Raw genomic sequence first — 26,715 nt, forward strand, 5'->3', positions numbered from 1 at the left:
TTTGTTTTATGTATAATTTTGATTGCACTTTGGCACTATTTACAATTTTTTATCTGCTTAATTAATGAGATTCATTTGTTTCATTAATTAAAAATAATCAATTGAAGGATTTTATAAATTTATCAACAAAAAAGTCTATCACTTTTAAAATTCATTAATTTTATAATTATAAATTATAAAAAAAAAAATTGACATATTCAATTATTTATATTTTTATAAAAAATGATTTTTTAAATTTTAAATGCTCGAAGTATATACATAAAATAAAAAATAAACTATATAATTATGTATTTAACAAAAGAAAAAAAATGTTTTACGTTAATTTTATACTGTCATGTAAAAGTTTCATAAAATAATATCGTAGATTGAAGGTAATTATCTCTAAAGTAAACATTTGATTTATAACTTCAAAGTTCAACTGATGATTTGATAAAATCGTTAATTATTGGTACGCTTTCATCTTTATAAATTGGAGGATAAAGATGGTTTAGTATAGCGTAGTAGTGAAATGCTGCTGCGACTGTTACAAACACGTGCCAAATAGCATGAGCACAAGGTATACGTCCATCAGATTTGAAAAATAATATTCCAACAATGTATATAAATCCGCCAGTCTTCAATTCTCGTATGTTGTCAAATTTATTCTTGAGATAAAAAAAATATTATTAATAATAAAATTATAATAAAGGCATCAGTTGCCTACATTGTTTTTGCTGAATGTATCAAATGTCTACAATATTTTTTCGTAAATTATAAATGTTTCCTGCTCAGTTGTCTACTAAAATTTATTCCCTACGGTTCTATTGCCTACTTAAAAATATTTCATGATGTTCAATTGATTACTATTTAATTGTGTACCAAAATCAAGGAGTACCTAATTAATGAAGATAAGTTTCTGATTTATTTGCTGAGAAAATCTTGTACTTGAGAAGAAATGATCAATGGTCAAGACCGATTACTTGAGAAAAAAGACACAGCTGATCTGAAAAATATCAGAACTACGGTGGTCTTCACAATAGTATAACTCGCCGGTCCATAAGACACTGGGTTGAATCTCAGTCGATGCAGGGAATGACCTGATCAGGTCACTAATTTATAATAGAAAACTCTGTCAAGTTTTCCAGTTACTATTGTGAAGACTACCGAGGTTCTGATATTTTTCAGATCAGCTGTGTCTTTTTTCTCAAGTGATCGGTCTTGACCATTGATCATTTCTCCTCAACAAGTACAAGATTTTCTCAGCAAATAAATCAGAAGCTTATCTACATTAATTAGGTATTTCTTTGATTTGGGTTCACAATTAAATAGTAATCAATTGAACATCATGAAATATTTTTAAGTAGGCAATAGAATCGTAGGAAATAAATTTTAGTAGACAACTGAGCAGTAAACATTTATAATCTACGAAAAAATATTGTAGGCGTTTGATTCATTCAGCAAAAACAATGTATACAATTGATGACTTCCCATTCATAAAATAATAATCAATACTTACAACAGTTATAACAGCAATACTTGGTCCCACTCCCATGACTAGATAAAAAATAGTTTCTAACATTTTATATTTTTCATGAAATACTTGCTGATATAAAATACCAATAATTGCCATAATCCAAACTAAATATCTCATCGTTGGTATAATATCATTATCTGGAAAATCTTCAACCATCAACCATGGGAAATATGTCGCCGCGATGAAAACATATATCATAGCACGATCGCATCGATGCAAAACGTCTTTTAGTTGTCTGAAATAAAAATATTTTATTATAAATTTAATAATTCATTTTTTAATTAAATGCAATCAGAACTCTTTGATAGACAATAGAATAAATAATTAATAGATTGACCCCACTCACATAAATAAATATTTATTATATTTAAAATTGATAGTAAAACTTTATAATTTAAATATCAAACATATATTTTATTATTTAAATAATTTAAATTATAGTTACTTGTGATTGCGGTAGTGTACGCAGTGAAACGATGTTGATATTACGAAAAGTAAAAGTAGTGCCAGACCGTAGACCCATGCGGATGTTAATTGAGTCCAATTCTTTGATCTGGAAATAAGTTCCACAGCTCCAAGCAGTGCCGGGACAATCCATATTCCATGTGTTATTATATTTGCTAGATGTTCAATGTACGTTGGTACATAAGCTGTATTGGCATCCGCACGTGGATTCATCCATTTTATTCTGTAACAATTACGATAATTTTCATATGTAATTTAAAAAAAAAATATTTACTTTAATTTCCAAGTTGCCATTTTTTGAATTCAAAATTATTATCATCGATAAATTTTCCAATTTAAAATAATTATCAGGCACTTGAAGTTTAAATGAAAATTACCACGCAAATATTCGATAATAATCTCTGCTGACATTATATATATACATTAAAACTATTAAATTTATTGCTCAAATATATATCTATGTATATGTATATACTTGTTATGTGCAGAGTATTGTAAATTGTAACATTATGTAAGTTAATACTTGACCTTTGCGATAGATATAAGGTTTCTACGGAGCATTATCTAGTTGTATAATTGATCAATACAAAAATAATAATTTAATTTTAAATTATAATAAAATATTCTCTAATACTATTGTTATAAATTTAAATCATTTTTTGTTTTTAAATTTTGAATAAAAAAATATGAGCGTACGTTATTTTAATTTGTGATAAATCTTCACGCAAATTGAGCTGATTAATTTTTATTAATTAGTAAAATTAAAAAAAAAAACTACTGTATGCTGAGAAAATAAAAATTTTACTTATTGATATTTGAAAATTCATTTTTTTACGATAATTATCAATAATTAATTGATAATCCTGAAGACAATAAAGAATTTTGGATTTTTTTTAAATCGGTTACAAAAAATATGTACGTAGAAAATAAAAAAAACTGCGATGCAATTTTTTATAATTTATCATTTTGAAAAAAATAAAAAAATTATTAGACGTCTGCTAACTCCAGTATCATGAATTGATAAATTTTTCTTGTGTAAAATATAAAAATATTTAAAAAATAAAGAAAATATTTTATAAAAATTAAAAGACATATTTTTTTTGGAGTTACATGAAAAAAATATGAGAATTATAAAGCGAGTGCAGGAATAAAAATGAAGATAGTAATAAAATAAAAGTAATAAAAATAGACTAGCCAGTTAATAGCCAGCGGAATGAACCGATAAAAAAATAATTATATATCTTACTCTCTAAATCGGTGTAATCGTTGGATATTCTTAAAAGGTGTCACGATGAATTGATGAAGGCAAGGTCCATCCATGGTGAGTTGTGTGTATAATGTGCACTGGTGCTAAGTGAATAAAACAAGTACAAGAGGTTTTATACACTAGTGATAATAACAATAATTTTTATTGAAACTATTGCTTTTTGTTATCGTTCATTTCTTTATTATATACTTCATTTTTAGTCACTCCTCCGCTTGCTTATCATTTTACCCAGACATACTCGTTTTTAAAATAATCTACAATATAATTACTCTTTTATATTTTTTGTTATCGTTAATGCTCAGTAAACAAATTATTTAAATTGCTTTGTTGTTTTATTATAAACAAATATTTGTGACAGTAAAAAAATCATATGCGACAGGACAATTAAAATTTCAAATTACTGTCACAGCATCAACGTACTCAGCTTAAACCAGACCTTGAATTAAATATATACTGTATAGATTTTTCGAAATTATTTTTTATTCACTTTGTACTGAAATTTGAAATTTAATATAAGATTACATCTCATATAAATTAATAGCAAATATATGTATTTATAAATTAATGACTTTTTAGTCAATAAGTACTCTGTGGTTACAAAAATTAAAATTGTTTTTTTTTTTAATTTGAATTTTGTGCAAAAAAAAAATAATGAAATGTCAAATATTTGAAAAAAAAATCTTACCTGTGAATTTGGAGACTCTATTTAGAGATTTGAATTGTGTTTAAGTTGACAATTAATTTTATTTTATGTTAATAAACATTGTTTTGTTATAATAATTAAAAAAAAAAAAACTTATTATTGTTATTAAAAATAGTCGGTCGCTCGGAGCTGACAGGCGACTGATAAAACACAAAGATTGTGTTTTATATTTAATTTACATCCCTTCCATTCTTACGTATAATTTTTTTTTTACTCCCATTACCACGAACAAAAAGTTTATAGCAGATAGTTCTTTAGTGATTTGCATATCGAACATGAAATGAAAGTAAAAAGACTTGACATCGCGCCCATATTTTTTTTTTGCCAATTTATCAAATGCTGGTAATGTTTGAATTTTTCCCGCTCTTTTATAAAAGACATTAATCGGATATTTTTATATATTTTTACTTAATTACTTTGTTTCTAATGAGGTAATAAGTAAATTACTTGAATAATTATTTGTAATTAATAGCTTTTATTTAAATAAATATCAAAAGTTGGTAAGGTTCAAATTTTCCCGCTAAATATTCAAATGATAAATTCGCGATAGTTAGAATAATAATAAATTAAAAATTAATGGAATAAATTAATCTGTTATTGAGGTGAAATAATTAGGAGTAATTAATTTAATCATTGTTTTAATTTTTTAATTACATTTTATTTGTGTAAAGTAATAAAATGTTGTTTGAAGTTTGATAAAATACAATAATCTGATAAAAAAATATGAATAAATTTATTGTTATTTTCTAATTACTTAATAAGCTTCTTAATTATCCAAGATAACCCAATGTAATCTATATTTCAAATATTTAAATTTTAATTAATGATTATGATTCAAATGGTATTTATTTATTTATTATTTTTTTTTTTTTTCAAAAAATTTATTGATTACGAAATTTTAGATAAACATAAAGTAGATCAAAAATGAGTTTCTACAAAATTTCTAATGCCAGCATCTCGTTTCTGTGGTGTAGTTGGTTATCACATCTGCCTAACACGCAGAAGGTCCTCAGTTCGAACCTGAGCAGAAACAATATTTTTGTTATTCATAATCATAGCAAAGTAATAATTTTTTGATAGTAATAAAATATTTATTTACAAGTTATCAAAATTTTTAAAAGAAATTATTTACTTCTTAAAAAAAAAAAAATCTGTCAATAAAAATTAAAATTTATACAAAAAGAAAAAATCAATTTTAAATTTCGCGCGTTATTTTATTCCCACTCTGTTTCCATGACCAACACAATAAAAAACCGTAAGTACAAACATTCCAACAAAAAAAAATTAACAGAGCTAACCAAGAAAATAATTTCAAATGATTGTTATTAAAGAATTTAATAATTTATAAACAATTGACACGAAATGATTGAATCGTGTACAAAAAAACGTATGTTACTAGCTGTCACTTTATTAGGCGGGTAATTATTTATTTATGAATAACAATAAATATTTTTTGTAAAACTAAGTATTGTATGTTACATCTGTCTGTAATATTTAATTCAAAATTAATAAGTTAATTATTTTTTATAGATTAACAATTCTTGTTTTAATTGTGGAGAGCCAGTGGACAGATAGTGAGAATAATAAGCCATATGTTGAAAATTTGGAGCGAAACGCAACGTGTACTACAAATGGTGACTATGAAATAATATCTGAATGCCATCCTTGTACAGCATTTGAAATAGCCAGCAAAAGTATCGGAGTTTGTATTCATTCACGTTACAAAGAAATATTAAGATGTAAAACTGGTGAAACTGTTACCAGAAGGTAATTTATTTACTTACTTAATTAATGTGGTATTTAGTTGAGCTGATTTTTTAAATAAATTGTTCTGTCATTTATAATCCACTGATCTATTATTAGTTAATTAATTAAGGATATTTCAGACAGTTCTCCCACTTTTTAAAAAGTGTGAGGTATCGTCTGCGAATGCTTTTAATTAATTAATTAATTAATTACATTTACATATTTTTAAATTACAGTTGTGACAGAGTCGCGTGGTTAGAAGAGCGCGCATTTTTAAAATTCCAAGCTGTTATGTTTATATTGGCGCTATTATCATGTGTTACTGTATTTTGGCGTGAAAACGTATTGAGAAAAAGGATAATACGTAAAATAGCTAAACAATTACGTGCAAGTGTTTAGTAATCAATTTTATTAATTTTTTTTTTAATTAATTAAAATTTTTATTGTTATAAGATGGCTGAAATATTTTTGGAAATATTTTCTCTGACTGATGTATGTCAAGCGCCAATTGAAACAGTAATCGCATTGCTGACAATAAAATACTGTAACTCACCATTGGAAATAACACTCGTGCGAAGTGAAAAAAAATCAAACGTACGCGAGTACGTGATTAAAATAAATAATTTGAAATACAACGTTCTAGACAATTGTGATATCCCGTATGACGTAAAATCATGCGAGCTGCCAAATTTAATGTACAATTCATCGAGTATAATTGCCGGTCTCTGTGCTTGTTTAAGGCAAATTGTTAAATTATCATCGATGGAAAATATAAATATAAATTCCGACTATCGTAATCTGTTGGGTTTCAAAGAGTCTTGTCTACTAGCGCCCGCAGAGGCCAGCGTTTGGACGAAATACTGTGAGGTAGATTTAATATCAACGTTAAAATATTTAAGCGACGATGATATTGATAATTTAACAGAACTTCCGGTGAATATCGTAAGATTTGAAGTACACATGTCCCAGCCAGTGCGCATACACAACATCCACAAGTATACAATGTCAAAAAAATTTGCTAATCAAGTAAAACATGATGATAACTTTATTTTAGAACATGTTTATGCTGAAGGTTCATTTATGACACTAGCAGATATTATTATATTTATTTGCATTTATATTTTTGTAAATTTAGTATCGAAGGAGTCAGTATTCAAATTATTGCCACTGACGGCTAAATGGTACGAGCGAATGTCCAGCGATCAATTAATAAAGTGTCTAAATTTAATTGAGTTGCAATCAACTCCGAGTAATAGAAACTATTCGTTGCCTATTGTTTCGGATTACAGCCTTTATAAAAGTGATAAAAAACGTTACAAACCCCGGAGTAGAATTTACACCCGGCAGGATGACATTGAAAACTCATTGGCGCTGGTTAAAAATATGGAAATCGATATTAAAATAAACAGGAGCGCTGATGATAAAGATGCTGATGATGATGGAGTTTATGGAGTAAATAATGAGGTGAATATTGATTGGGATAAAATTCCTTACGAAGCGACACCTGAAGGTGGGTCTCTACCGCAGACTCGTTTGACAAGAAAATTTCAGCAGCTTGAAAATTTAAGCAAACCTGTAATTAAATTTTCACGTCCTGGTGATGTCATTGTTGACTTTTGCTCCGGAAGTGGACATTTAGGTATTTTGATAGCGTATTTATTGCCAAAGTGTACAGTCATTTTGCTAGAAAATAAAGAAGAATCATTGAACCGGTCCCGGGAACGAGTTGATAAATTAAATTTGAAGAATATTAAATTTTATCAATGTAATTTAGATTATTTTAAGGGAGATTTTGATATCGGGACATCGTTACATGCATGTGGTGTTGCCACTGACTTAGTTATTCAGCATTGTCTTCGTAGCAAGGCTATTTTTGTCAGCTGTCCCTGCTGCTATGGTTCAATCCAAGACTGCCATCACATAACGTATCCAAGGAGTAGTATATTTAAGGACAGTATCAATGTGAGAGACTATTTAATTGTTGGTCATGCTGCTGACCAGACTCACGATGATAAAAACGCTAAAACACAGCAGGGTTACGAGTGTATGAAAGTAATAGACACTGACAGAAAATTGCAAGCTGAGGAATTTAATTACAATGTTTATTTAATGAAATTACAACCGGATACTTGTACACCAAAAAATCATTTATTGATCGGAATTCCTAAATTTAAATTTATCAAGTGATTTATTCGTTTTTCTATACATTATGTATTTGTAAATAATTTTTATTTCTTGTAAATTAAAATTATTTTGATAATTTAATTTCGCGGTTCATTTTTTCGTGAATTTTATAAAACGCTTATGTAATAGGTGAAAAATTTAAATAAAAAAATTTACTAGACAAAATTGTGTAGATTATTTTTAATTATTTAATAATTTTTAAAAGTAAAGTTTGTAATTAAAAATTTTTTTAAAAATCCACTACAAAAAATTTTGAATTCCGTTTTTTCCAGTATTTTCCTTTAAATTCATCAAACACTAGGCTCCAGCGTAACGTCATTCTGACGTTAAATTTACGATTTGTCTTCAAGTTACAGTTGCAGCAGTTTTGAAAAATTTATTATTGAGAAACGATAAGCGACTGCTCTTCTTATGGCTGTAACTTAAAGAAACTACTCGATACATGCACTTTGAATTTTAGTATATTATTTTTGAAGGTATAAATTCAAAATATGAAAAAAAAAGAAAACAAACGAAAATTGACTTTTTCAAAATTCTACACCAGTAGTCTCCTTGATTGTATCCTGTGTAACGCATGAATAAATGAATAATAATAAAAATTTAAAATCTCATACACCTGAAAAAATGTGCAATGAAATATTAAACGGCAAGATATCAAAAATCAATAATGACAAAATAATTTATAATCTGAGTAAAATAATAATTTATATTTAAAATTAGTATCAATTGTAATATTGCTGTGAATCGTTTGACAGGAATAACGATTTATTTCCGTGTTATTTATTTTAGAAAATCGATCGACAAAATAAAAATATTAATAAATATCATGAAAATAAATAATTTTTGTTGTAAATTTTGTTATCATAACTTTTATCACAAGTTCACCGACAAAAAAGGGGGGACGTGAATATAAAAGAGTAAGAGATAAAATGCAAACTCAGTGCATCTAAAAGTTTGTTTACTAATTAGAAGTAAAAAAAAAAAAAAAATGATATGCGAAATATTTATCATTCTTGTGAGTTCCGCGATCGTAAATGTAATTTCTTTGATAACTACTAGTTTATTTTTATTTGATACTTACATTCAATTAAATTTTTAAATAATTTATCTAGGCAAATTCTGTAGGAATCCAAAACAGTACTAATGAATCCGTGGTATCTCCAAGTCTCAATATTTTGGGAATTGAATTAAGAGAAATTTCACTGGAACGCTGGACAGCAGGAAAAAATTACCGTCAAATTCATATGTTTCATAAACATTTTACAAGAGTATGTACAATAATTAATAATTAATTTAGTTATAAAATAAAGTTAATGGTCTGAAATAATTATTAAGGCCATTCTCCAAGGGTGCCCCCACTTTTTTTCCAAAAAATGTGGCGCCGCCTGGTGGCCGGCAGCCGCACTAAAAAAAGTACTAGAGCTGAAAAACTTTATAATTAAATTAAAATTATTTAGAATAAGCAGATGCAAAAAATATAAATTTTATAATGAATAAAAAAATTAAGATTATTTTTTAAAATCATTAGTTAGTTTAAGAAAATTCAAAACCTGAGATTGGAAAATAATATTTTCATTGACCTTGAACTGTCAATATCATATTTATTTTATATGAGTAATTAAAAAATAATTTTAATATTTATCCAAAAAAGGCCAACGTACAAGTAATTTTAAAGACACGTAGAATATTCAAAAAATTACTTACAGTAATTATAAATACCCAGCTGAGCGTAGTTTCTTTAATAAATTTCAGCATTATATTTGCCATTTAGTAACTTTTTATTTTGACAGATGTAAACATCAGGTCTGTACTATTTTGTGGGCGCGTGCAGGGCGCTCAAATATTGTAGCGGGAAAAATTAAATTTTTTAAAAATTCATTTCTTTCAGAAATAGTAATAATAAAATTTTATTTTGCACGCCTCGAACGCGAAGCGGAGAGGTTGTGCTTTACAACGGACTTGTCAAGGTCACGCGATTTTTTATTTATTGGTATCAATTAATTGAATTTCGTATCATTAAAAAAGTATTAAAAGAAGATATGTACCGTAGTTGTTTAATAATTGATTATTAATTTGATGAATCATAATTGATTTTAATATTAAATTTCGTTCGAAAGGAAGTATCTCATTGTGCCCGCAAAAATGAAATTTTTTTTTTAACGGTAGCTGAAATTTTCTTTAGTTGCTTTGAAAATCATTAAAAAAAAAGATTTAGCGTATGTGAGACCTCGAAAACTTACACTCAGTAAATAAATAATAGGAGTTACTATCTAGCTATGGTAAAAATTTCTACCATCAATCAGATAGTAGTAAATATTATCTACATGATTGTATATAAATCATGTAGATTGTAATATTCACCATATATTTATGATAATTGTTACAATCCTGTATAGTAACTAGAGTTCATTATTATATTATTTTAAATAGTTATATTTATAATCCACATGGTAACAGTTACCATCAGAAATTATAATTGTTACCATCCTGATAGTAACTGTTACGAAATTTATTGCAGAAGTAAATATTATCACCCTGATAGTAAATATTATCATCCTGATAGTAACTGTTACTACAATTTGTAGAAAATAAAATTATCTACAAAAAAGATTCTATGACATTTTATGGTAAGTCCGATAGTTTCGCCGAAAAAGTAAAAAGATTTCGAAAATTACTCTAACTTGACTTCGAGAAAGTAATTTAAGCTTGAAGACAAATTCATAGTAAATTTTGAGGTCTTATTACTTTTCCGGCGAAACAAGCTGACTTATCACAAAAAGTCATAGCCCTTTTTTAATCAGTAAATTTATTCCTGACAATGTATGACGCATAAAATTTTTCGAAACTCCGCATTGTTTTCTAGTTATTTTTATTTCAGTGTCAAGCCCTTAGAATCGATCAGAAAATTATTTTTTCAAGAGTTATAACTTATGAGCAGATCGATAGGTCGAACAGATTTATATACATTTTTTATAGAAATTCGACGTGCTATAAAAAAAGGCCCTTATAATTTTTTGATAAATCGACCAGTTCATAAGTATTATCAAGTTAAAGTTTAAAGTACGAAGAATTGAAATATTTTTGACTATTTTGGCGAAACTATGAGACTTGTCACAAAATACCGTATGACTTTTTTTTTTAGGCTATTTCATCTCCTATAAACTGTCTTGTGAAAATTTTTCAAAATTCCGATGTTTTTCAGTTATGTTCTTATCTATGATTACTAAATCATTGTAAAAAAATCATGTACTTATTCAAGAGACAATCACAAATGTAAATTATTTACTTTCGCCAAATAATATTTGTTGAATAACGGAAATATCTTTATACAAGTTCAGTCAAATAAGTCTCAACGAAAGTGAATAAGACCAATATTTGATCGTTTCTTGAATATAAGTACATGCATTTTTTTCAATGATTTCATAATCATAGATTAAAGAGTTTAAGTAAAAAAAAAATCTACAATTTTGATTTTTACATTGTATATATAAATGTTGATATGATAATGTTATACACATACATAATTATAAATAATTATATGTACCTCATATGTAATCATACGTTATTGTATATATATATATATATAAGTTGGGCGAATTCATTCTCTCCAGGGTTACTAATTCTGAAAGAAATGAATTTTTAAAAAATTTAATTTTTCCCGCTACTATATTTGAGCGCCCTGCACGCGCCCACAAAATAGTACAGACCTGATGTTTACATCTGTCAAAATAAAAAGTTACTAAATGGCAAATATAATGCTGAAATTTATTAAAGAAACTACGCTCAGCTGGGTATTTATAATTACTGTAAGTAATTTTTTGAATATTCTACGTGTCTTTAAAATTACTTGTACGTTGGCCTTTTTTGGATAAATATTAAAATTATTTTTTAATTACTCATATAAAATAAATATGATATTGACAGTTCAAGGTCAATGAAAATATTATTTTCCAATCTCAGGTTTTGAATTTTTCTTAAACTAACTAATGATTTTAAAAAATAATCTTAATTTTTTTATTCATTATAAAATTTATATTTTTTGCATCTGCTTATTCTAAATAATTTTAATTTAATTATAAAGTTTTTCAGCTCTAGTACTTTTTTTAGTGCGGCTGCCGGCCACCAGGCGGCGCCACATTTTTTGGAAAAAAGTGGGGGGCACCCTCGGAGAATGGCCTTAAACAAATGATAAGTAACTTGTTTATGACTGGCTGCTGACACTGGAACTTTAAGTTCCAATGGAGGTGATCATGAAAAATATTCTGTGTAATTCAGAATAAAAGACGATTCCCACTTGCGGATGATGTCAACAAACTTGACCCTGATCTGTAATCATTTTGTTTCATCCCTCGTCACACAATATACTAATATTGTCATACCTGCACCAAAAGTTTGAATTCCTGCCCTGTTTAGAGGGAGGAAAGTTGGTCTCTCCCTATAAACAGAAGCAAAAATTTAAACTTTGCGGTATAAATCTAGTGAAAAAAAGTATACACACCACGGAGGAAAGTAGAAAATCATACACTTCTGGAGTGTCTTATTTTCCTCCCTTGGTGTGTAATATACTATTTTTTTTTTTTTAATTAAATATTACATGAGAAATAATTGAAAATTTTATTTCCAGGTTAACAGACGGAGAAAGATAGTTAGAAAGTCGCTGGTACCTGAACCTATAGTAAAATCATTATTAGGATAAATATCTAAGGGCTCGACTGGATGTATAATTACTCATGTAAAATTAAATTGTATTTAAAATAAACAAATACGCTTACGTAATTATTTGTAGTTCGATTATTATTGTAAGATCTATTTACAAAATAATATATAACCACGTTACATTTTTCAAATCATAAATTTGTGAGCGCACTTAATTTAACAAGTGAAATATTAAATTTTTTTCAAATTCTGACATTTTAATTTAAAATAATTTTTTTTTAAATTCTAAACTGTCGGCTTATCTTGCGGTTGAGACACTACTCCTTGTTACTAAATTTAATTATTTAATGAATGAGAATTTTTTCAAATTAAAAAAAAAATGAGACAAAAATTGTTTTTTTCATCATAAAAATTGATTATTCTAAATATGTAATACACCAGTGTCTGACAATAAGTATTAAATAAAAATTACAAAATATATATAGTAATAAATGAGTAAAGAGAAAATAAAAAAAAGGTTGACATTAAAATTACATATGTATAATTTTTAATATCAGTAACTATTTAAAAAAAAATTATAAACTATTTTTTTTATTAACTATTAATTTTTTTTTTATCATCTAAAGGATTGAAAATTGAAAATAAATTTAATTTCATTGAGTTTGAAAATATAAAACTGAAAATTTCACTGGCGATTTTCAATAAAAAAAAAGTATTATAATTTAATGTAATTTTAAATTTCAATTATAATTAAATAATTAAATACCAATACTACAATCCTTGAATTTATAAATTCCAGATACATTACAGCAGACATATTGCTGAGATTTAATTATTAATATTTGTATATTTATAATTATTTGATAATGTATCGAATTATTCAAGTAAAATTATCATTTATTTTAATAATAATAATAATAATAGTATCGAATCAATTGGCTACCAAACAAAACCCATAAGAAATAAAAAAAATTTCATTTAATCGTCTATATTAATTATTATCGGCGTACTTATTAATTAATCATTAAAATACGAATTAATTTTTCTAGCAAAATGACAAAATATTCGTTAGACTCGTGGATATTTTATGCACACGATCATTTATAATTTAATCATTTTTATTTTATTATTTTATTAGATATAATTAGGCTCTAATTCAAATATTTCGTAGGATAATTTTGACATTTGCATTGAGCCGTTAATGTAATCGATTTAGTAATCACAAGTGTTGTTATCGACGAGCGTAAATCACATTTTTAAATAATTAAGAACCTCGTGTGTTTAATTAATCGATCCATACAATAATCTAATAATAATAATGGTTTATAGTGTTATTATCATTAATTATAATAATATTAATGTAATAGTTTTTAATTAAAATAATTTATAAAATTGATCACGACTCGCCATTGCCACTGTCGTCCCCGTCGCCGTATTCGCTGGCGCTGTGCTCCTCGTCATCGTCGTCGTCTAACTCGTACTCATCATCATAAAAGTCTGTCATATCTAGCGGTTGCTCGGCTGGCCTCGCACGTGTTTTTATACAGTAATCTTCAAGTGTCAGTGGTACTACAATACCTTCTTTTTCTGCCTCCACTTTAGCTGCTTGAGCTTGTTTCCTATCATTTAATAAATAATTAACAATTAATTAATTACACTTATTATCACTAATAGTAATCATTTTTTTTCCCCTAGATAACATTTAGCCTTTTACTCAGCCCTTTGTCTCTCCCTTCCTTTCTCTATTTCCCGTGTGACAAATAAATGATATTGTAGTATTTAATAACTCATAAATTAATATCACAATTACTACAGTAAAAGAAAAGGAAAAAAAAAGATAGTTTGAGATACAAGACGTGCGTTTAGTTGTCAATATCCGGCAGTATCGCAATTTTTAAATTTAAATATATACAAATATATGTCAACAGACGATTAGAATAAAAATATTATGATAATGTGAGAAATAATGACGTATTTTTTTACTTCAGACAATAATTACCTGATAATATTTTCATATTCTTTGTCCCGACCTTTGGAATCACGCCAACGTCTGTACATTACTGAGGCATCAACATTTGCTGGACTGTATGTGTTTGGTTCATTCAATAATGATATCACTGACAGTAAAATAGTCCTAGCAAAGAAAAAAATGACATTATAAAATAAAATATTTATTCAAATCATTGACCCCTTTTGTAAATAACTACCTGACATTCTGAGTTGGATTCCACCTCTCGCAGGGCAATTCTCCGCTTTGTGGATCATCAACCGGTGGATGTAGAATCGAAATACATAAATCTCCATTCTATAAAAAAAGTAAATAAATATAAATATAAACATAAATAATAAAATGATATATTTATTTTAAATTATCAAGAACTTTAACTCTGCGGTGAAATAAAAAAACTGTGATAACGGATAAGTCTTGAATGAAAAAAATGAAATTATAAAACGCAGTAAAGATAAATTGATAATCAAAGAAAAAGTTTGTATTAGGTTAATATATAAATATAAATATATATATATATCTATATATATGTATTTTAATTCGATAATGCAAAACTCTACAGTGTATACACTCTAGTGGTTGCTGCATCCTCGCTGATGCAAGTTAAGTAGGCCAAGGTGTACCCAAGCTCTCATTCACGATTTAATCTGACTCGAAATAAATCTTATATTACATTACATTGCACTCTGCTCATAGTATAATCCAATTAAACTATGGTATCATATATAATATTAATAATAATTATTATTATTTAAAGCTAGCTGTTAATTTAAAAAAAAGCGCGCGCTTTTTACGAGAATTTAAAAAGTTTTTTAAGTGATCTCGTCACGCAATTGACGTAGTCGTCGGACCTTTGTTCTCAGGGACAAATAAAAAATATAATGTACATATATATAGGTATATATATATAGAGAGATTGAGGTAAAATATATACAGGATGGCAAATTGCCAAGTTTTCTTTTTCTTTTACTTCAGTCTTCGTCTCATTTCTAAAAAGCCTTCAACTTGGCACGCAATCTACGCGCATTCTCTTTCGATTTCTCTCTTATTTGTTATTACTGACTAGACAAACTCTATTTAATTATCTTTATTTAATTACGATTAATAATTACTGTTTTAATAATTTTTCAATTGTCTAAACTCATAAAAAAAAATTTTAATTAAAATTAATTAATTAATTAATTAATAGATTTGTTTATTGAAATTTTAAATACTGGAAATAAAAATGAATTTATTAACTTGTATATTTATTAAATATTTAAATATATACTCAATAAAAAAAATATTTTAGTATAATAAAATATTTTTGTAATTAATAAAGAGAAATTGCCTGTTTTTTGTTAGCAATTGTTATAAATTTTTGAAATAATGATTTGTAATTTATATATATATATATATATTTATATGGTTGAGTAAAATATGTTTATGGCGGTGATTTAGTATAAGAGGTGTGTGTCGGAGTGAAGTATGTGAAAGCACGAAAAGAAACGCGGGGGTGGAACAATGTAAAATTAAAAAAAAAAAAAAGGAAAAGGGAAATGGGAAAAAAAATTGACAAGAGAAAAAAAAGCCTATGGCACTAACAGGTATGAATCGATAATTCTCATGTTCACTCACCTCATACACATTTGGATGCCAGACTCTTGTCATAAAACGAATACTCGGTGGGCTGTAGGGATAATCCGGCGGGAATTTCATATGTGCCTGAAAAGTAAATTATTTTATCGTACGATTAATTATTTTTATTATTAAATGTTTATTTTATTGTAAAGATATATTTACTGATATTTATACAGTATGAAATAATAATTTTAAATTCAAATCGAATAATTCGACTTTCAAAATTATTCAAAACTTTACGGATAATTCAAAAATTTTATTTTCAACGATTTTAAATTGTAATAGTTTTTTTTATTAATTCAAATTTTTATCAGGAGTAAGGAGAGCTTAGACACGAATCTACGAAAATAATATTTTTGATTATTTCAAAAACTAAGATCTCAATTAAATAAATAAAATAAAAATAGAATATTTGAAAGTTGATCAGAATTTTATTGATTTGAAAAGTTACAAATAATTCAAAAATTTTCAAATAATTATAAAATTCGAATCCGATTTCTAATAAATTGTAAATAAAATATTTAATAAGCTAGCAATGATTGATAATTAAAATTAATAGTTATAATCAATTAATTCCAAATTATTAATATTAATTAAAATACATACATATGTATCAACATATATATATATATATATTTTTTATGAGTTGATACCACGCGGCATCGGCAACCGGAACAGCATTGCCATATTGATCGGTGACCTGCTCATGGCCCAAATATCCCGGCCATCCTTTGGGACATTCTCTAGACTCTTGAGTCTAGAGTCTAGAATTAACCTACTTTTTATTTTCACTAGTATTCAAATATTACATCTTATAAAGTGCAACATTTAGAACTTTTAAACTGCAACCAATTTTTTTTTATCAAATGTTATTTTACTTTGTACTCTGATATATTTATTTATGCACAATAAAATAAATTTAATAATAATAATAATTAAAAAAATATACACGGATTAAAATATAAATAAGTTAAATGAATACGCGTTCGTATTAATTAATTATTTAAATAAATATATATGACAGGTTTGATAAATAAATAAATAAATAAATTAATCAAATATAAACAATTTAAATAAATAAAAAGTATTACGTACATACGCAATACCTTTTAATAATGAATAACATGACGACATGTTTTAGTTATACCAATGGATTATCGACATTTTTTTTTATATCTACCTCATATCAACTACAAAGCGATTCCAGTTGATTATTATTTTAAACTTAGTCGATAGTTTTTTTTTTAATGCAATAACGCTCAAGGAAAATTTATTAAAATATAAATAAAAATATTTTTTTTTAAAAATATATTTATAAATATTGTGCATTAAACTTTCTCTCTTTCTCTTTCTGTCTCTCCCTCTCTCTCTCCCTTTCCTAGTTGACTAACGTTTGAGCACATCTGGTGCTCGGTGAAAGGACAAGTAAAACTGAATGAGGAAAGTTATTTTATTTTATATTACATATTTAATATATAACATATAATATTAAATATAACAATACAATTAATGAGAAATTACAAAAAAATTAATACAGAAAAATTAACCATAGAATAATAAAATTAAAAAATTCAATAATGTATAAAATAATATTTAAGATGCACTGATATTATATATATTATATAAAATATATCATTTTAAAAATTACCCATGCAGAAAGTGGTTTAGAAAGTGCTGGATTAAATTACATTTTTTGTTTTATTTTTTTGTTACTCATCGCACATTTAACTTGTCCATTGATCCTAATTAATTAATTAATTAATTAATCGTTGGTTTTTTGTTGAGTAGCAATAAATATATAAAAATATTTATTAAAATAAAATAAACGAATCACAGTTTCTTGGATGCTACTCATATTATTTTACTCCATCTTGTTTTAGTTTTCTTGAAAAGATTTTATTAATTAAAATTATAATTTTCATATTTAATTATTTTACTAGTTAGTTGTATTGATAATGATGTTCATATCTAAGAAAAGACGAGGTAAAGCATGTTATTGTCTTAATTATTTATTTACAATTGTTGACATAATGTTTAATAATTGGGTAATATAAGTTTTATTGAATTATCTATGTGAATGTAAAACTTTAAATAAATAGAGTAAATAATTAAAAAAATAATACTTAAAAAAAATGCACTTATTAATTTAAAAATTTTTTAAATGCCCATTTTTTTCAAATTCAATTTTACTAATTATTTGCTCTAATTACTAATGATTTTAAATTTGCCTAATGTCTGCTACATTCACACTCATAATTACCTATGTAATTATAATTAGTAAAATTTCATTTTACAATTACATTTTTATTAATAAAGTTAATGGCATAAGTCTTTCTAATACTTGATAAAGTTGGGAAACTGGCGAAACGTTGTACAGAAATTACTAATTATCATTAAATAATAATTATAAATTTGAATGACCCTGACATTAGTAGACAATTGACAATTTTTGAATTTTTTTTTACAACAAATCTATCTACATATTTAAAATTACAAAAACTCTGTGCAATTTTTAAAAATATTTATTTTTTTAAAATTCTAATTTTTAAAAAAATTATGAGACCTCGGCTAACTTGAGTATCATGAATTTTATCTAAGAAACTGTGATTCGTTTGTTAAATTTACTCTCACGGATACGAGAAAAAATTTTAATTTATTAAAATGTAATGCAACATAAAATTTAAGTTGACAAAAAAACTGATGCGCATGCCGCAATAGATAAAAATAGCGGGAAGTCTGTTTGCTTGGCCGAAACTTATCATTGATCATTAAGCATTGACTAATTTAATTTATTGATTACTTTTGTTTCTGAAACAGTATTTTGGTATTTAATATAATTTATATTCGTGCTACAGTGAAGTGGAACCATTGATTTTATTGGCAATCAAGGAAATGGATTTTAAATTTCCTTTTTAAAGGATTTCGTAAGACTTCCTTGCAATTTATTCCTCAATTTAAATGCTCGCTTTGCCATTTAATTAAAAAATTTTTTTTCTTACTCACTGAAATTAATTACAGCTGTAATTGCTCATACAAAATTAATAGCGACAAAGAACAATACGCTGACGGACTTAATTTTTTAAAATTTGCTGGTCCGTTCGATAAAATTTACCGCAGCTTTTTTTTTATGTTTCTGTCGGATTCAAGTCTGATGAAAACAAAGTTTCGTTAGTTTTAAAAATAATTCATCAATTTCATGACAATCGTACGATATTTTATTTACGTAATAAATAAAAATAGTAATTGCGCGGATTGAGATTTAAAAGATTTTGTTAAATTAGTACTGCAAATAAATGAGCGGTCAAGGTTGGACTTGACAAAAGTATAAATTATTTTTTTTTGACTTAACTCATACAACATAGAATAAATATTCGCCTTGATTTATTTGAATCATTTAAAGTTTTAAAACATTTTAAAATGATCATGAAGGTATCAGACAGTTAAAATATTTCCAACAAATTAATGACGAATATAAAAAATAAAAATATGCACATGTAGAAAATTTAAAAAACTATATGTGCAATTTTTAAAAATATTTCTTTTTTAATAGTTTATCGTTTAAAAAAATTCAAAAACTATTAGACGTCGGCTAACTTCAGTACCATGTTTTTAAAATGAGTGTGAATGTAGCAGACATCAGAAAAATTTTAAATTATTAATAATTGAAAAAATGATATTTAAAAAAAATGCACTTATTAATTGAACATTTTTTTTAAACTTTATTTTATTAATTATTTAGTCTATTTATTAATAATTTTAAATTTGTCTGTCTGCTACATTTACAAATGTTTTTAAATTTTGAATTATAGTAAAATTTTTTTAAAAAATTTGAGGACGATTACGGTAAAAATAATAAATAATAACATCAGACAAACCTTGAAGTATCCACCTTGATAGAGAGTATCAGGAGGTCCAAATATTGCGACTTCCCACTCGAACATGTTGTCCTCGTTAACGAGTTTAACACGAAAACCCTCAACTGGCTCTTCTTGAAGGCTTTTGTACTCTAAAGCAAGTGCTCGCAAAGCGCTGCTCGTTGGCTGGGCCATCATTAATAAATGATAAAAAAACTATCCTGGTCAATCAGATTTTGCTAAAACTTGAATTCAAATTCTTGTTTAAACCAGTCAATGAACAAATAAATAAATAAATGGAGAAACAAAAAAATTGGTAAAACAAAAGCACTGAAGAAAATGAAATATCACTTGCGGACTTCTTGTGCAATTGACGCCTCAGCACAACGGTTGTGTATTAATTTTTTTTCTTTATCCTCGTCAACGTTCACGAGTACATAAAACACACGTCGAATATGCTGCTGTGATGCTTTTGCGCAATGACGGAAATTTATGATCCCGTTGGTGGTTTTCTACTCTACTGGACTGAGTTTGTAGCAACGATTTGTGAAAAAAAAAAAATTTTAATATCACAAAGCACTAGTCAAACAAAGGAATTAAAATAAATGAGTAAGAGTTTAGTTTATAAAATACCCCACGCGAGACGACGCTATGCACAATCACTTGGGATATGTAGATATGAGACACCAGCACCAGAAACAGCTGACGCACGACTAGCTTTTTTTTTATGCGCAGGAACAAGACATTTAAATGCGCGCGCAACCCTTTAAATCGGGGGCTACCGCGCAAAGCGGTGGCGGGAATATTTGAATTGAATAAATGACCGACTTTTAATATCATCGAAAAAATATGAGTGTGAATGGAGCAGACATCAGAAAAATTTTAAATTATAAATAATTTAAAAAATGCACTTGTTAATTTTAAAATTTGTTAAATGCGCAACTTTTTAAAATTTTATTTTATTAATTATTTACTTTAGTTATTTATAATTTTAAATTTGTCTGATGTCTGTTACATTTAAACTCATCAATTAAAATTCATATGGAAATCCAGCCTAAGATTTTTATGTGGGTTCCTACATGGGGTTTTCGGATGGATTTCCATGTGGTTTAGATATAGAAATCCAGATACCCTAGATTCTATAGAAATTACTCATTTAGAAACTCAGATTCTTATGTGAATTCATATGAGAATTCAGATTTCGTTGATTTCCCATATGGATTCTTCTATAAATCCATAAAATTCTATATTAATTCCTATGGATTCTTATAAATCCATACTTTTCTGTATTAATTCCCATGGGTGTTCTCATGCAATCCCATGGATTTTTTTATAGAAAAATTAAATTTTATTTAATGCAATATTAATTACAAAAGATTTTCATTAATGTATTTATCAAATGATCGTAACGCTTGTTGCATTTCTTGATAATCAGCACGTTTGCAAGCATCTTCGATAGTTAGCCAGGCAAAAGCTTGATGTTCATCGGACATTTTAACGTCGCGGGTCTCTTTGATGAGTTCTGCCAGCCAGTAGATGACAGTCTTTGGTTTTCCTTGGACGTTGTAGATTAATTCTTGCTTAGCTTCTGGGAAAATTTTTAAATCTTCCTGTTTGAAACCAGCCTCTTCTTCAGTCTCCCGCAGAGCGGTTTGCATGTCATCTTCTCCTGGATCAACGTGGCCTAAAATTATAAAATTTTGATTTTAAATTTGTGTTTTAATGATATTGAAAAATTTATAATCGCCTTTCGGGGGAGTCCAGTGGTGATGTCCATATGAAGTCTGCATTAATAAATACTCTATAGGTCCTCGGAAACGGCGAAAAATAACAAAACCACATGCTCGAGTGCCCATTGTAATTCTGATTTTGTTTTGTAGAAAATAATAATTTATCTAATGACGTTTAATGTTAATTTAATTAAACTGAATTCGTATGACTTCGCTCTAAATAGAATAGAAAAAAATATGGTTGATTAATCGAAGTAAAATTATACAAAAAATTATTTGTTTAATTAATTTAAATAATTTTTTAGTTGCAATGAACTTTTGTGATGTTAAAAACAATTTGAACTTTAGACTCTAAGGTTATTCATAAATAAATAAACAAACAGACATGGAAAATAGTGACGTCTCTATTCTCGTATTCTCGATGCAAAAATAACAACTTCGAAATGGAAGATGTCAGTGTTAGTTCTTTCTGTCTTTGCAAGGAGCGCTGAGCGCGAAAACTCATTACGCGGTAAATTTAAAAGTGATGGATGACGTAGTTTGAAATTTTCAGAATTACTACTCAAAATATGAAAACTCAAAGAAATAATCCTAATATAAACTCAGACAAAATATTTTCAGATTTGTTTTTCAGCAAAAGCCGGAAGTTTCGCGCTTCTGCGTATTTTTTTTGAAAAACGGCTAATCGTGAAGTTAGCTACAGTATTTCCCAAGTCATTTATTTTTAAAAGCTCACTGAATGCAAAATCACACATAATCAGTTAGTTATTTACTAATAATTAAACAAATTACTTAATATTCGACTTGAATCTAAAATCATGAAACGAAAGCAGCAGTCAACAAACACGAAACGCAACAAAATGAGTCATATTTGAAATCAGCAGACCTTCAGCCAACAAAACCAATAGCACTTACAATTACTTTACTATCGTTGGTAAGCGCGTGCTCGTTCCCGTTTATTTATGGATACGAATAATAAAAATCAAATTTTTATATTATAATTCATTAATTATTTTTTGTTAATCAAAAATGCCGCATCCTTTATAAATAGAAAAAAAAATCAAAATCATCCCTCGTAAACTTTATTATTCCCACAGTTAAATTTTATAATTCTTTGGTAAATTTTTTAATTTGATAAATCATTTTTTCGCTTATCTCTCCCGGGGATTCATTAGTCGACAACCAGGTATCGTTATCAATAATATCCAATTAATATCCAGGTCACCAGCATTTATCCATAAAAATGTTGTGAAAATAAAAATAAAATAAAAAGAGCAATGATTCAATATCCCGGTTAACTATTCATAAATGAATTATTATTATTATTATTATATTAAATAAAATATATGTTAGTCATATATTTGTTTAACGATATCATATGTAATAAACTACAGTAGTTATGCACTTAATTCCATGTACATTAAGAAGTACTTGAGGAATAATTATTATTGCATCCTACGCTCATCATATCTTCATTTTCCAGTTCTCCTTGCCCACGTATTTTAGCCAAAGTAATGGTTTTTCGTGTATATAATGTAATAGTTTCACCACGACCACAACTATCTACTGTGCTATTACACTGATACAAAATAGCCGTGGTTTGAAACTGATAACAACCATTGATAAAGGTTCCAGGTTTACGAGGTGATACAACTATTACCATTTTCTTTTTATGCCTTCTTTGGAAAATAACAATATACCTATTCACATATATATTTATATATATATTCAACTTATCGTAATGTATTGATGATAAGAATTGTTTACTAGCTTGTATATTTATTATATATATTTTTTAACTTTATTATTAATAATAATAAAATATTTAAAGTCAATAATGTATTTTTGATAGCATTAAATATTGCGGTCATTTATTTAAATGAAAATTTTATTTTACTGCTTTTTTTTCTACGCTGGAAATAATAAAATCGATTAGTTATAAGTACAGGTATCGAAAAGTATGAATTTATTCAATTAAGAAATTTAATTATTTCATAGGACATAAAATAATATTTTACTGAGGTTATAAATAGAAATCTAATAATAAAATAAATTATACTGTGTGTTGAAGATAAAGATTAAGTATTTATTTTAAAAGATATTATTTTGCGGCTATTGAACTTTCTAAGAAAAGTCTCAACATTATTTTACTACTTGTTAACTTGTCGATTATTTCAATCTATCATCTGTACTGTACTTCATTATTTTAAATTTAATTGTTAATGTCAGTAAAATAAATTACCCGATTCCCAGTTCTCTCTTTCAGTATTTTTTATTAGTAAAGTTATTGATCACAGGTAATTATTTATGTTTTTACCAATTATATATGTTTCCAATATCTATCATCATTAATTTAAAATTTTATACTTCTTTGTTACTTGTGACTTGCACTGAAATAAAAAAAAAACTTTTAGAAATTGTATTTTTTTCTACAAGAAATTGTGATAAATTTTTTACGGCGTATAAATCGGTGTATAAATTGATATTTTTAAATGATTAGACACTGGATTGTTTACTTTATAAATAAAGATAATTTTTATTATTTATTATTCCTTAGATTTATAAGATAAAGGCAACAGTTTAGTTGGCATGTTACTGAGTATCCTTAATGTGGAGATGAGATGTACAAAGCCACTAGACGAAATACATGTGGAAACTGTATAGCAAAAGGTAAGTAATAAGTGCCTAGAGCTATGTGAATATGCATGTTACATTAGGATCCTCGAGTGTATTTGTCGAAAATTGGAAAAGAGCTCGTACATCATACCATGATTATATGTACTCACATATCTCACTATTTGAGTTTAATTTATTTCAACTTTTTTTTTCAGCGCGGATTTTATTTTTATTATAACTCACCCAGTAAAATTGAATGGTAATCAAGCGGAATCTCGCTAATTATTGATTGGGTTTAATTAAATATTTGAAATAATTTTTAATTGTTTGTAAAAAAAATGTAATTTTTTTCATATGAAAAGCCTGATGATATCACAAAGTCTTTTATATGCGGATCGCTGTAAAAAAACATTTACTTTTATCTTTTTTGTATATTTTTTTTTTCTCATTATTTATCTTTCTCTTTTACCTTCGGTTTTTCTTCTCCAACAGGCTGGTCCTTTCAAGTCGCAATTTTGCGATAAAAATCGCAAGAAAACTCATTGAAGGCGGTATAGAAGATGCATTAAATTTACATCACTGGTACACTAACGTCGTATTCATATATATACTTATATATGGAACTTGTGAATTCGTCTGACAGCTTTGGATTTTAAAAGAGCTTTATTACCTAGACAAAAAAAAATATAAATGCACATGAAAATCTGAGCTTGTAATCTCCTTGAACGATGACTTTGTTCGCATACGATTTTTTTTTTTTTTTTTAATAAACTAAAAAATTTACTTTGCATAAAACAATATGAATTTTTTATGGTTCACATTAACAAAATATTTTCTTTTTCTTTTTGTAAAATAATTTTAATTATAATAATGCACAACATCTCGACTAAGAAAACTGAAGGATGTAAACATTATAGTTTTAAAAAGAATAATTAAATAATTGTAAATATTTTCACGTAGGATTTTAAAAATAAAGTCTGTTATTTTTCAAACCTGTGTACTTTAGTAAACAATGAAATTTTCGTGTAGTTTCAACAAGAGCTGATTCAAATTCTGGGATTTAATATTTATCTTTTTAACGTACCTGCAAAGAAAATAAATTTTTAAAAATTATCTTGAATAATATTTTTATTATTTTACGCTTGCCATATTTTTATAAGTTTGTAAATTTTTGATACATTAACTATTTAAAATTGTAATTGTGAACTTTTGACCCAGCCATTTATGTTAATAAGCAGACTTCCTGTGGAATATTTATAATTTATATAAATCGATAAGAACTGTCATTTTTATAAAATACATGAAAGTGATTATTGTGCAGTTGATGATAACTCATTTAATTTTTAAATATTTGAATAAATAATAAATATGAATAAAAAATTTACGTATTCAATTTAAGATATTTATTTATATTTTTTACCTTTAGTATTTAATTATTTAAAAAATCTTGACAGTTTTCTTCAAGATTCGCTGGCGGGATTGTGTCTAATTAATTATTTAATTTTAAAAAATCATAATTTGAATATTTAAAATAAGTAAATTCATTTTAATTTTACTATTCCATAATTACGAATTTAATTTTTACATGGTTCTGAAGTTGGCAGAAAAATTTAAAAATTTTTTTTCAACAAAATTTTTTCAAAAAAAAAAAAAAAAAAAAAAAATATGCACATGTAGAAAATTAAAAACAACTATCAGTGTATTTTTTCAAATATTTTTTTTTTATAGTTTGTCGTTTTGAAAATAAACCCAAAAGTTATTAGACATTGGCTAACTTCAGTATCACAATGAAGTTGTGATCCTGAAGTTAGCAGACAATTGACAATTTTTGAATTTTATTTTCACTATTTTATTTAAAAAAAAAATAAAAAACTAACAATATGCACAAGTAGAAATTTTTTTAAACATTTTTTTTTAAATTTATCATTTAAAGAAAAAAAAAGAAATTATTATACGTCGGCTAACTTCAGTATCATATTTTTACGACCATTTAAAATTTTTTACTTCTGCTATTAACTTCACAGATAATTAAATAATTCAGTAGTAATGCGATTAATATGAAACATAACCTAGTGGTAATGAAACAATAATGGAAAACAACGACAGATTATTAATTTATAATAATTCACACCATAAATATTAAATAATATTTATAAATATGTATACATATAAATGTGAGAATATCTTCATGTCGGGAAAATGTCTTATCTAAGGGTGGGAGTGATAAAAAGTAGTGGGGCGCGGAGTCCACAAAACTACGGAGCAGAAACTATCAGTGAGCAGTAAGCTCTCGGGTCGGTTACATCGTTTTATTGTTATAAGCCGTGAAAATAATTAAACCACGTGCACACTC

General features: G+C 26.4%; 5 protein-coding genes, 2 long non-coding RNA genes and 1 other non-coding gene across 8 annotated transcripts; 4 read left to right on the plus strand and 4 right to left on the minus strand.

Annotated features, from left to right (window-relative positions):
* Positions 1–35: 35 nt before the first annotated feature.
* LOC103568909 (monocyte to macrophage differentiation factor) lies at positions 36–4,172 on the minus strand. Its single transcript, XM_008545931.2, has 5 exons — positions 3,931–4,172; positions 3,225–3,328; positions 1,959–2,201; positions 1,496–1,748; positions 36–644 (listed from the first exon to the last, which is right to left on the minus strand). The coding sequence occupies exons 2-5, from the start codon at positions 3,296–3,298 to the stop codon at positions 408–410; spliced, it is 807 nt and encodes a 268-aa protein (XP_008544153.1). The 5' UTR covers positions 3,299–3,328; positions 3,931–4,172; the 3' UTR covers positions 36–407.
* Positions 4,173–4,907: 735 nt separating this feature from the next.
* On the plus strand, positions 4,908–4,981 carry Trnav-aac (transfer RNA valine (anticodon AAC)). The gene has a single exon. It is a non-coding gene; the product is annotated as a tRNA-Val (tRNA).
* A 249-nt stretch (positions 4,982–5,230) lies between these two features.
* Positions 5,231–6,093, plus strand: LOC103568906 (uncharacterized). The gene is made up of 3 exons (XM_008545928.3): positions 5,231–5,366; positions 5,479–5,715; positions 5,931–6,093. The coding sequence occupies exons 1-3, from the start codon at positions 5,311–5,313 to the stop codon at positions 6,091–6,093; spliced, it is 456 nt and encodes a 151-aa protein (XP_008544150.1). The 5' UTR covers positions 5,231–5,310.
* Positions 6,094–6,147: 54 nt separating this feature from the next.
* LOC103568908 (glutathione S-transferase C-terminal domain-containing protein homolog) lies at positions 6,148–7,989 on the plus strand. Its single transcript, XM_008545929.3, has one exon. The coding sequence runs from the start codon at positions 6,148–6,150 to the stop codon at positions 7,879–7,881; it is 1,734 nt and encodes a 577-aa protein (XP_008544151.1). The 3' UTR covers positions 7,882–7,989.
* A 551-nt stretch (positions 7,990–8,540) lies between these two features.
* On the plus strand, positions 8,541–13,127 carry LOC128667466 (uncharacterized). The gene is made up of 3 exons (XR_008403430.1): positions 8,541–8,914; positions 8,991–9,146; positions 12,503–13,127. It is a non-coding gene; the product is annotated as an uncharacterized LOC128667466 (long non-coding RNA).
* A 350-nt stretch (positions 13,128–13,477) lies between these two features.
* LOC103568905 (ubiquitin-conjugating enzyme E2 R2) lies at positions 13,478–20,717 on the minus strand. The gene is made up of 5 exons (XM_008545927.3): positions 20,038–20,717; positions 16,160–16,246; positions 14,742–14,839; positions 14,534–14,668; positions 13,478–14,153 (listed from the first exon to the last, which is right to left on the minus strand). The coding sequence occupies exons 1-5, from the start codon at positions 20,212–20,214 to the stop codon at positions 13,931–13,933; spliced, it is 720 nt and encodes a 239-aa protein (XP_008544149.1). The 5' UTR covers positions 20,215–20,717; the 3' UTR covers positions 13,478–13,930.
* Positions 20,718–21,271: 554 nt separating this feature from the next.
* LOC103568904 (bis(5'-nucleosyl)-tetraphosphatase [asymmetrical]) lies at positions 21,272–22,176 on the minus strand. Its single transcript, XM_008545926.3, has 3 exons — positions 22,132–22,176; positions 21,764–21,962; positions 21,272–21,700 (listed from the first exon to the last, which is right to left on the minus strand). The coding sequence occupies exons 2-3, from the start codon at positions 21,870–21,872 to the stop codon at positions 21,384–21,386; spliced, it is 426 nt and encodes a 141-aa protein (XP_008544148.1). The 5' UTR covers positions 21,873–21,962; positions 22,132–22,176; the 3' UTR covers positions 21,272–21,383.
* A 2,504-nt stretch (positions 22,177–24,680) lies between these two features.
* LOC103568903 (uncharacterized) lies at positions 24,681–25,417 on the minus strand. Its single transcript, XR_548896.2, has 3 exons — positions 25,356–25,417; positions 24,832–25,032; positions 24,681–24,760 (listed from the first exon to the last, which is right to left on the minus strand). It is a non-coding gene; the product is annotated as an uncharacterized LOC103568903 (long non-coding RNA).
* Between the last annotated feature and the right edge of the window lie 1,298 nt (positions 25,418–26,715).

This window comes from Microplitis demolitor, chromosome 3, assembly GCF_026212275.2.
Source record: "Microplitis demolitor isolate Queensland-Clemson2020A chromosome 3, iyMicDemo2.1a, whole genome shotgun sequence".
Taxonomy (NCBI): Eukaryota; Metazoa; Arthropoda; class Insecta; order Hymenoptera; family Braconidae; genus Microplitis; species Microplitis demolitor.

Excerpts from the sequence above, each read along its gene's own strand:
- LOC103568909 (XM_008545931.2), bottom strand. The coding sequence starts at position 3,298 with ATGGATGGACCTTGCCTTCATCAATTCATCGTGACACCTTTTAAGAAT. Across the intron at positions 1,749-1,958 it reads GTACACTACCGCAATCACAA|ACAACTAAAAGACGTTTTGC; the intron begins GTAACTATAATT and ends TTTTTATTTCAG. Across the intron at positions 645-1,495 it reads GTATTGCTGTTATAACTGTT|AATAAATTTGACAACATACG; the intron begins GTAAGTATTGAT and ends TTTTATCTCAAG.
- LOC103568906 (XM_008545928.3), top strand. The coding sequence starts at position 5,311 with ATGATTGAATCGTGTACAAAAAAACGTATGTTACTAGCTGTCACTTTA. Across the intron at positions 5,367-5,478 it reads GCTGTCACTTTATTAGGCGG|ATTAACAATTCTTGTTTTAA; the intron begins GTAATTATTTAT and ends TATTTTTTATAG. Across the intron at positions 5,716-5,930 it reads GGTGAAACTGTTACCAGAAG|TTGTGACAGAGTCGCGTGGT; the intron begins GTAATTTATTTA and ends TTTAAATTACAG.
- LOC103568908 (XM_008545929.3), top strand. The coding sequence starts at position 6,148 with ATGGCTGAAATATTTTTGGAAATATTTTCTCTGACTGATGTATGTCAA.
- LOC103568905 (XM_008545927.3), bottom strand. The coding sequence starts at position 20,214 with ATGATGGCCCAGCCAACGAGCAGCGCTTTGCGAGCACTTGCTTTAGAG. Across the intron at positions 16,247-20,037 it reads ATCAAGGTGGATACTTCAAG|GCACATATGAAATTCCCGCC; the intron begins GTTTGTCTGATG and ends TTTACTTTTCAG. Across the intron at positions 14,154-14,533 it reads GAATATGAAAATATTATCAG|GAAACAAGCTCAAGCAGCTA; the intron begins GTAATTATTGTC and ends ATTAAATGATAG.
- LOC103568904 (XM_008545926.3), bottom strand. The coding sequence starts at position 21,872 with ATGGGCACTCGAGCATGTGGTTTTGTTATTTTTCGCCGTTTCCGAGGA. Across the intron at positions 21,701-21,763 it reads CCACTGGACTCCCCCGAAAG|GCCACGTTGATCCAGGAGAA; the intron begins GCGATTATAAAT and ends TTATAATTTTAG.